At 36.5% G+C, this 10,941-nt stretch overlaps 2 protein-coding genes across 5 annotated transcripts in view; both read left to right on the forward strand.

Moving 5' to 3' along the window:
• The window catches only part of LOC137401551 (CAP-Gly domain-containing linker protein 1 homolog), a 48,260-nt gene extending 43,786 nt beyond the window's left edge, over window positions 1–4,474 (forward strand). For 3 of the 4 annotated variants that reach the window (XM_068087965.1, XM_068087967.1, XM_068087966.1), the window contains 4 exons: window positions 185–277; window positions 1,528–1,682; window positions 2,468–2,624; window positions 3,751–4,474. In XM_068087965.1, coding sequence (XP_067944066.1) covers window positions 185–277; window positions 1,528–1,682; window positions 2,468–2,624; window positions 3,751–3,951 — 606 coding nt within the window. In that variant the 3' untranslated portion in view covers window positions 3,952–4,474. Of the gene's footprint in view, window positions 1–184; window positions 278–1,527; window positions 1,683–2,467; window positions 2,625–3,183; window positions 3,213–3,750 lie in introns of all 4 variants that reach the window. The other variant, XM_068087968.1, reaches the window with a different exon arrangement.
• Window positions 4,475–10,066: 5,592 nt separating this feature from the next.
• On the forward strand, window positions 10,067–10,552 carry LOC137402615 (zinc finger BED domain-containing protein 5-like). The gene has a single exon (XM_068089120.1). The coding sequence runs from the start codon at window positions 10,067–10,069 to the stop codon at window positions 10,550–10,552; it is 486 nt and encodes a 161-aa protein (XP_067945221.1).
• The last annotated feature ends 389 nt before the right edge of the window (window positions 10,553–10,941 follow it).

Genomic DNA, 10,941 nt, shown 5'->3' on the forward strand with positions numbered 1-10,941 from the left:
TGGTTGGAGATACGTATAGCCTCAGTTCACAACATTAACTTGCTAAATCAAGGATTTATTGAACATAGTGGTTTATAGCTCGCATACATTCACCTATACATTCATACTTATTTAGGAGTTGTCTTATGACATTAGCAATGTTTCAATCTTTTAATTGTGGTAATAGCAGTAATTCTATGTTCAGGTAGAGACGATACCGGATCTAGAGAAAAAGCTATACGATACGGAGCAGAGGCTAGAGAATCTTCAGGCTCTACTTGACATAGTATCAACTAAGGTGGGAGCTTTCCATGCTAGTTTTGTAAGAAATACTCTATTTATCACATAAAGATCTCATCTGTTTTGACTGATCAGCTCGTGTTAAACATGATTACACAAACATTGTTGTAGATTTTATCAGAAAGTATCAGTTTTTTATCATTTGTGAATTTTTTTGATGTTTAGGTCATCTGTTTACCAGAATGTTTTAAGATTAAAATCAATAAAATTTGATTGTGAATAAAATACTCTAATCAAGCAAAAGTGTGATTATAACGTCTCTAGATGCGTAATTCCAACAAAATAAAGAAGCGTAATGATGAAATTTATCAAAAAGTGTTGTGCAAGTACATATTTAAGATTATGGATGCCGTTAAATGCTACTGTAGTCGTCCTGCTCCATCTTGAGCCATTAAATGCTACTGTGTAGTCACCCTGTTCCATCTTGAGCCATTAAATGCTACTGTGTAGTCGTCCTGCTCCATCTTCAGCCATTAAATGTGCAACATAAAAAAATGACAACTCTTTAACTTCATACTTCACTCGTGCCTGAAACAAATTTAAGTTTGCCTCCCCTTGACTCACCTACTTAGTAATATTTAGCTCTTAGCTTTAGCCCTATTTGAAAAATCTTCTTTTGATTGCTTTTAGCTAAAAATTGCTGTAAATGGGCTGTTTCTATATTTTAAATCAGTTGAACATTCAAAACATGGCTGTTTAAGTATAATAGTAAATAGTGAATATAATTTAAATAGTGGGTAAAATAAATTTCATCCGTCTTCTTCAAAAGATGATGAAATTTTTGGTCATCATACACTTTGCCAAATTGTTAAAATTTCACCTGTGATTTGCCTTGGCTTGTAATGAAGGGTGACAATACTAATCATTTGTCAAACCAAATCTGCAGCATTATTCTACGTTCCGTATTAGCTGGTTGGGGATTTATACTTATCGGCTTATACATCCTATCCTCTGAAGGCACTATCAGGCCTCTCTTTAGACAAATTGAAAATTAAAACTTTGATTTTTCCGATTTTTTGCGTAATGCTCATTCAGATATTTTCTTTTTATTTGTGCCTAGGAATGGAATTGAATTTTGTAAGATTGTGTTTAAATTGTTTAGCTACATTCCTCAAATATTCTCATCTGTATCAGCGTACATACGAGTTCTCGGTGTCCGGTTGAGATTATAATTGAAAACTAACTGTTATTATATGGTAATTGTATCTAGGAACAATATTTAATGATATTTTATCTGCTCACTTTTAGGAAAAGGAGACTGCTGAAAAATATCATAAAATTACGCGCAAAGCTGTTCAGGAAAAAAAAGAAAATCACAGATTAAGTTTAAATGTAGAAGCCTTAGAACTAAAGCTAGAAGAGGCGGAGTTTACGAACAGTATCCATTATACAGAGCAGTCAAGGTAAGCTCGCGCTGTACCATATATTAGCATGGACTAGCTATAGATTTTTTTTTGAAACTAATAGATGTGTCTTGAAGATTTCTTTATCATTATCTCACTAAAAGGTGTGTTATAAATAAATTTTTAACCTGAGCTTAATTATTTCCCACATGTCAGTCTCTATGAGATCCTGCAAGTTAAACAATTCTCTCAAACTTTCCCACAGCTGCATGTAAAGGCATTTCACTTGCATGTACAGCATCGTAGAGATTTGCTTCTTATGCGTGGTGTGATTTGCGCACTTGACTACTCTTTCATGTCTGACTTAGCCAAACCAGTTTTAGATTACCGTTTGCCATTGATTTTAATGGACAAATAATTTGGGTCATCGGTGTGTCGAATTGTTGTATCAATAATTAAGCCGCTGAGACTTGTAGCATGAGCATTATACGGTGTTGTGTAGATTCATAGCAAATTTATTATTAAATAAACTGACACATTACCAGTGTTCATGTGCTTTGTTTATAATAACGTAAGCGTGTTCAAAGGTTGGTGTGAGTTTCACTGGCAACCTTGACTAACTCTTAATAATAAACTATTGTAGTACAAGTACAGAGTCTGGTTTGTAATAGCATGTGTTCAAAGGGTGGCAAGAAGTTTGCTTGAGTCTTCGCTTGACTTTTGAAAGCTATTTAAGTTTTCCCTCTTACCGCTCACTTTCTTATCACTGTAAACAACCCCTAATATGTTTTTGTTTCATGTGACTTCGGATTTTTAAGCTCTGTACTTATATACTTATACTGCAGCGACCTTGACATATCCACCGCCTCTCTCCCTCCATATGGAATAGAAAATCCTGACACATCTCCATCCCAATTCACAAGGTCATTTTCCCGTTCGAGTATGAAACGCCGAAGTCAACGCAGCAGTGTTAGCAACAATACAGCTTGTGAAATACCAGAGGTTGGTAACTACTTAAATACTAGTAGGATTACGAATCAGTTGTCATAATTATGTTGATGGAAATATATGTGTATTTTCATCTAGATGTTATTTCACCATAAATGACCATGCAACTAACTTCTCTTAGCTCCAACTAAGCAGCTCATGTTTACTCTCGTGGCACTGTCTACTGTTAGTGTTGGAGCTGGTAGTGTTGAGCTGGTAGCGTTGCAGCTAGTAATTTTGGCGCTGGTAGACTTTGAGCTGGTAGATCGTCAAGAATCAGATCCTTGAGTACAAGGCAAATGAGTATATATTTTGTAGCAAATATATAGGGGTACAGTCACCGGCACTTGGGCAATCGGTCACCACACTTCCTCTCAACATATCCTGACTTATTTCCTATACATTCCAAAGCTAGCCAGTCGTCAGGTGTTATTTTTCCATACTACATTTAGGTTCTCCCTGCCAGGTACAGGTTTTGGGAAAGTTACAGTGACTACAAAGGATATTTAGTCTAGTAATTATTACATTCCTTGTGAACAATGTAAATATCGTGTATATTGTATATTTATAATAGAATGCGGCATGTTGAAGCCAAGGGGGAGTGTAAGTAGGAAAGACTCACCAGAGTTAACATATTGCTAACAAATAGTGTGACACTGTTTATTCGCTGCTGCAGTTTTCACTATATTGCTCACGTTTTAACCACTTTCTTATTATTCTACTCAACACTTCAATCAGTTTGATTTATTAATCGGTTATTTCATCCGAAAGAAATTGGCTAACACAATGTTTAATGCGCTAATGCTAGTCCAAGGTTTATGGTGTAGCAACTGCTTTAGCCTAATGTAAGTTTTGGGCACGTTTTAAAGCCAAGCTTTTGCTTTTTTTAATATGGTATAATATGTGAAATTATGTATGTAAAACGTCGCTTTAGCTATACCAATTCTCTGAACGAGTTAAATCCTGTTTAGTAGAATTATTTTCCTAGTTGACACAACGTAAGCCATTCAAGTCTTTACAGAAGTGAAGGAAAATTGAGGAACATTCTTAATTGTTATAAAGCTGGATTCTCTTGAGCGTTTCATATTTATTGGTCTTCATAGTTTAAAAAAGATGCTTACTTTGATATGTTTCGCTGTAGGATGACAGACAAATTTCTCCAGCTAAGCATCTAGTCTTCAGATCCCCCAGTTCTAGCCCAAGTCCTACACGACTTGGTTCTTCAAGAAAACCTCAGAGCACGGCCACTCCTACAACCATCTCATATAACAGAGCTTCAACGCTTCCCCGATCGTATCGTTCAAATAAACACCAACGATGTCTTAGTGATAGTGGCCGATGAGTCGAAAAAAATGCTCAATTTGAAACACATGAAGTCGGGCCATTAGAAATCTTACCTTGACTCCAATGTCAAAAAGTTACAATAAGTCTTGGAGACCATTAAAAGTCTTGCTTATACTCTACTGCAGGAGAATTAATTGCATGTATGCCAAGGAAGATTATCAGCTATACAAACTTTCTTCTGTTGCCGCTAGCAAAGATTGATTCAGTGATATATATCATGAATTTGTTTATAATAATCATTGTCTTGTTAAGCTTATTGCACAGGAAATGTTGTCTAAAGCTAGCTGTGCGTCACGTTTTGTTCACTTAGTCAACTATTGTAGAATTGTAACAACCATATCACCTCATTAACAGCTGCTTTGTATAGTCTTTTTAGAAATTTGACCATTTGTACCAGATTTCATTTTTATTGTAGTTTGGTGTAAGCTTGTCATTTTATACTCACACAAGTCAAACAGAATAATTTATATCATATGTCACCTATTTATTTTAAGAAATACATATTTTAAGCTACAGTTCAATTTTGCACATTTCTTTTGACATGACGTACATGATTCTTGCATCAACAGATATGCGTATTATGCATAGAGCAGGTCGATCGCGAGATACGAGTCGATAATGAGACATAATTCAGTCAAATACAGAGCCATCGTCAAATGTCATAACTATCACTTCTTCCAAAGGAGTCTGTCTTATGATTCACCACACGTTTCCTGTAAATGGGCTGCAGTGAAGCCCAGTTTATCTCTATCAGCCAACCATCCTCATTTTCTAAAGCATTTTATTGGAATAAGTGACTGCCAATATGATTTTACATGCAAATACATGGCATGCTAGCACACTGTTTCAACTTGATGTATACCAATGAGCTTTATCTCTGCTACAAAGTGCTAAACAATTAGTACCACATTTCAACTGTGTAGGAAAGAAAAAGCTATCAGTTTCATTTAATGCAAGTCGTCTGAGTACAATAATGAGCAAACGGGGCACAACTATGCCATGAGACTTCAGCTATTCAAGTGTTACATCGTTTGTATAAACAATATCGTGTCGGTAAATGGGCTGCAGTGAAGCCCAGTTTATATGCATATCTTTATTTTTATCGATTATCTGTACTTCATAATTTAAAATGTTGAAAAGACTCGTGCCACCTGTGAATCAGTTTGAAAAGTAGCTGTCAGGGCCTGTAAGTGTGGGTATAATGTTATCTTCTGCTGCCTATATACAGTGGACTCTCGTCATACTGTTTTTAATTCGTTGTAGTGTGACCATCGTAAGGCAAAGATATTGCATAGAGTGGTATAGAAAGCCGTAGTAAATATCTAATGCAAACATCCTGTGGAAAAAAATCATCGAACTTTTGTATACTGAAGTAAAATCAGGGCAACCCCCGAACCAGGCCTAGCAGGAGCTGAGTCTTGAATGTGGTAGCTTAGCCCCCGTCAGTTTAACTATATTACTGGCACTACCAGCTTAAAAGCCGTCGATACCGACTCGCTATCACACAGCCGATAGCTGACTGGATATTACAATGCAACCCCTAACAAGAGCCAGTAAATCTGACTCCATATATTACAGCCGATAGCAGACTGTATATATACCAGCGCAACTCCAACAAGAGCTGATAATACAGACTCTATATACTATAGCCGAAAGCAGACTATGTAAATACCAGCGCAAATCCAGTAAAAGAGCCGATAATACAGACTCTATATATAGTACAGCCGATAACAGACTGTATATATACCAGCGCAACTCCCACAAGAGCCGATAATACAGACTCTATATACTATAGCCGATAACAGACTATGTATATGCCAGCGCCACTATTAAGCCAAGCTGTCTAAGATATAAAAGAAGATGTGCTGTACTTGAATAATTTTATTATAATGTTGTAGTATGTCACACCAAGCTAGCCAAATCTACACTGCTCTTCAAATGCACAAGCAACTGTTTATAAGCTCGCAGATCCAAAAACAGCATATCATTGGTGGATACAGGCAGATGAACTTTGTAGGTCAAAAAGGCAGCAAATTTTTACAAGAACAATTGCTATTTACAAGTAAATACAAGACATAAAAATTCGGCAACATTTTTGTAATGCCTTAGTTAATAGAGAAAAAGAGTTAGTAGTACAACAAACAATCAACAAATTTTCTTAGTCTACTTTTAGGAGATTTTCTGCTTGGGAGTCGAAGAAAGCGGTTGCCTTATAATCCATGTAGCGGGCGTAGCCAAGCCTGTTCTCATCCTAGCGAGCGCTTTGGGCGCTGGTAACCGTTGGCTTACGTCACAATCTAAATTATTCGATTACATATATAAGCCCAGGTTAATCACTGTTAGGCACCATCCAACATTGGCACTCAATTGCAAGCATTGGGACTTCTCTACCGACAAGCCACGCGCACTCCGCCGGCATGAACACATGCATGTACACAGGTGTGCTTTGTGTGACTGTTATTTTGACCATTGGCAGAAGTTAGCTGCACATAAAGACTCCTTCCATCGGAGGTCTGTCGGCACCCAAACCGAAGGGAGGGATAGCTGGGCTCTGCGCCTCCACAAACGGCGACCCGAGCCTCTCCCAGTGCAAGCCTACAGACCTCACTCTAGGGAGTCCAAGAGACCCAGATGGCGACCGTCATGGGACCAGGCTCCTACACCTCGCCGATCTGTGGAGTCTGTTGTGACTCGCCCCAAAATGCCACCTCCGGAGGCTTCCCCGTGCTTCAGTGACACGAATCCTCTAGGGCTGCTGGACTCCCCAGTGCACATAGAACTATAAACTGCTCCTACACCCCTCTGGCCCTTTTCAGGGCCACCACTATCTGATAACGAGTTGTTCTTTCGCTTTAGTGGCGGAAAGTCTTGTTCGTAATTTTCTTGCCAATTTACTACAATATGTACTGTACATATGAAAAACTAGTAACAAAATAATATGTTAACCTCAGTAACTATAGTTACTTACAGTAACTATAGTGTATGTAGTGGTTATGATCTACAATAAAATGTAACGTGACATTGTGCAGTACGTACCATAGAGAAGTCTTACCTTCGAGGCGAGCATACAACATAAACTTTTAATATAACTCAAAGGAAGTTAGCTTACTAAATACATACTGAAAGCAACGTTTTCATATGTATTTTACAAAACCAAACTTCAACTTTGCCATAGGCTAAAATTTTATAACTTTTCTGTCTACAGTTTCGTTTTTGCTATAACTTATACCGGTAATGAATAACGTCGAGTTATGCATTATAGGTGGGATTTCGGAGAATAGCATATTGGTTATTCCGACCTATTCAGCCTAATGACCGCCAAACTTGAACTTTAAGAGAAATTTTGGTCGATAATGTATCGCAAAAATATTTCATATGGTTTACATTTTTGAAAAATCATTGTGTTCTACATGGTAGGGCTAAAAATCATAACAGGTTCATCGTAAGCCGAGAGCAGACTGTATTTGTGATGTTACATTCAGTTGACAGAACTGTTATAATCTTGAATCATGACTTAAATCAGGATTTCTTCAGCGAACACTCAAAAGCTTCTAAGATGATAAAAAGTATTTAAATAGAACAATGACAAAATGGTTCATCTGACCAACAACATAGAGTTGTTTACTCCTGATAAGCAACTAGTGGTTACCAAATACTGTGATATGATAAATTCGGCTGCAGTTGTTCAAATATTGACGTCAATAGTGATAGGAACAGTTGCACTCTCCACAAAAGTATATAAGTATGGTTGTTAAAACTTGGGCTATTACTCTAAGAGTTATGGAATTGTAAGGTCATACAAGCTTCCATTTGTGAATTTTTTATTTCCTCTAGAATTTACTACTACGTATTTTATGTTACACGCTGTTTCTCATTATTTGCGTGAAAACATCTAAACGGCATTGCATAAAGGTTTTGCTCCGCTAAAAAAATTCTTGGACTTTACTGTGAAATACAGGTAGTTCAGCAGAGCAGAAGAAAGTTGAGGTCAGAAGACAAGATGGGAAATGTTGAACAGCCAGAATAAGATGAAATGGTTCTAAACTAAAGCAACAGTCAAACCCAACTGGCCGGGCAAACGATGCAAATGTTTTTGTTTCAAAAGGTTAATTTTGTTTACGCAGGTATTATAAGTATGATTTGTTTATGTCCCTTGCTTTTGAATATATAATTATTGTAACATATGATAGATTATTATATGTATATTATACTTATATATATTATTTGATAGCATTATGGCGGTTATCTTAACTCGGCTTAAAATGGATCAACGCTCATAACTCTTCTTCTATTACAAGTTAAGAACCAGATTGACTGCAAACAGCAGTGAGCATATCAATGAATACATTGAGCTTCTATGCAAAATTTCTAAATGTAGTTATAAAATGAAAATATGCCTTCACATGGATTGCTCCAACAAATTGCATATATGGGCACAGGCTATAATATTCATATGTATATATAGCAATAGCTATCAAACTTTATTTATAGGTTAAACAACAAGTTGGGAATAAGTTGGCAGATTTTTTGCTTCTAAAATAGTTAATGTAGCTTCGCTCGAAGGAAAGTGTCAAATATAGGCAACATTTTCATTGCTCATGGAAGAGTTAAATTTATTTTTTCAAAATTATGACAAGCCATTTGAAAAATACAATGCCAACCTTTATTTGAACACCATTTCTATATGACCGCCACTATAATAGGGGAAGGTTGAAAAAGCGCCATGGCATTCAAATGGAAGTTTTTCGGTAGTTAATATCGTATAGTTTACAGTTTAGCAGAGATAATTTTTTATTTGGCACACTCTGTTGAAAAAATTTTACTAAGTAGAACATTGGCAATTCGTTCACCAAATTTCTGAATTATCGCATGTATATTTTTACAAGCAATGTTACCGATATGGTTAAAACTGTAAGTGCTACACCCCAAAGTACATGTTCATCACTACAAAACTGGCATACATATTTTCAAAATTTTTTATGCTTTGAATTTTTTTAATGTGGTTAAAAATAAAACACACTATTTCTGATTGTGGTTTATTTTTTCAAAGGCTTTTTGTATCGCGAAAAATCAGCTGTCGGTTAATCTCTCTCGCTACCGTAAGCTGATAAATTGACTTATCAATAGGGTTTCAATTTTCTTTTTATCACAAAGCCTACACATTGGCTAGACCAATGGTTCCCAACCTGGGGAGAATTCCCCCTCAGGGGGGAATTTGGCATTTTAAAGGGGGGAATTTTAGTTTTTATAATTTCGCATTTTGCGAACGCGCTTTTAAGCCTTAACAAAATCCTAGAGGTGTTTTCTGTTCTCATTCCTTTTCTATTACATGTATATTCTGGCTGGGGGTAGTAGACCAAATACCTTTTACTGTACATTCATTGTAATACAGGCTGCATGTAGGTACTGTAAATGTAATAATCTTTGCCAACAATTTAGAAAAATTCCAATAAGCCAACTTGACCTTAGTTAATGACTTTAGTAACTAAGGTCAAACTAAGGCTTAGTTTGGCATTGTGCTGCTCATCGTGCACATGTATTTGACACAAGGATATACTTACTTATCAACTACTGCACCACATGTAAAAGAAAAAAAATGTAAGATTCTTTGTACAACTATGATTACATATATGCTCACATTATTGTTTCCTATTATCACTCATGTTGTCTTACTTGCTTTTCTGCAAATAAGTCACATAATCATGCATCTATAGTAGTAGATCAAATAAAAAATATAAATACAGTCACAGATGATTATTATTGTACAAACAGGTACTAAGTCGTTTATAATATTTTTCAGCCGCTGCTTTATTTTTACAACTCTTAATTAGTGCAAGATGTCAAAGGCGAAGAAACGAACCTACACTGAGAGTTACTTGGTTTATGGGTTTTCGTATCTTATGAAATACAATCTTCGGCTTCCGCAATGTGTGATATGCCTGAAAACTTTCTCAAATGACTCCATGAAACCCTTTCAGCTGAAGCAACACTCGCAAAATATTCACCCCACAATAGCTGAGAAAAACCGGGATTAATTTTAGTCCAAAAAGCGGCACGTAAAGAGAAGTAGACTTGATGCAAGCGGAGATCTCTATGCTCATAGTAATGCACTTATGACAGCTTCATACGCTGTTTCTTACCATATTGCTCAGTGTAAAAAGCCACATACAATAGGAGAGACCCTGATCAAGCAATGTATGCTAGACTGCCCATCATTAGTACTTGAAAAGCCAGCTGGACAAAAATTTCAAGACCTCCCACCATCCAACAACACTGTGAAACGATGCATTGATGATATTGCAGCAAATATTGAAGAGAAAGTAGTTGCTAAGATTAAAGCATCCCCATTTTGGGCCATAAAACTTGATGAGTCAACTGATGTTGCCAGTATTTCCCAGCTATTGGTGTATGGTAGATACGTGCATGACACACCCATTGAAGAGGAGTTTCTGTTTTGTCAGCCCTTGCTTAGAACAACTTCAGCAAGAGATGTGTTGAAAATAGTTGAAAATTTCCTTGAAAAGGCCAAGTTAGGTTGGAAGAAGTCAATAAGTGTATGCACTGATGGAGTACCTGCTACAATGTATGTTAGGATGTAGACCAGGCTTTGTAAAACAAATCAAGCAGAAGAACCCTGATATAGAAAAAGAGTGCATTGCTTCATTCACTGGTAAGCATTGGCATCAAAAACTCTTCCACAAGTGTTGAAATCAAACTTGGATGTGAACATAAAAGTTGTCAATTACATGAAAGCATCAGCACTAAATACTTGATTGTTCTCAGCACTACGTTCTGAAAGTGATGTCATGTTTACAACTTTGTTATTTCATACTGAAGTGAGGTGGTTGTCCAAGGGAAACATGTTAGGTAGGCTCTTTGAGCTACATCCGAGGTTATGAAATTAATTTCGTGAAGGTGAAGGTCAGCATGAATTTTTAGCAGCCATGAAAGCTGATAACTATGTATTTGAGACTGTATACCTGGTTGA

Source organism: Watersipora subatra, chromosome 8, assembly GCF_963576615.1.
Source record: "Watersipora subatra chromosome 8, tzWatSuba1.1, whole genome shotgun sequence".
In the NCBI taxonomy this organism is placed as follows: domain Eukaryota; kingdom Metazoa; phylum Bryozoa; class Gymnolaemata; order Cheilostomatida; family Watersiporidae; genus Watersipora; species Watersipora subatra.

Coding starts and splice junctions, on each gene's coding strand:
- LOC137402615 (XM_068089120.1), top strand. CDS start 10,067: ATGACAGCTTCATACGCTGTTTCTTACCATATTGCTCAGTGTAAAAAG.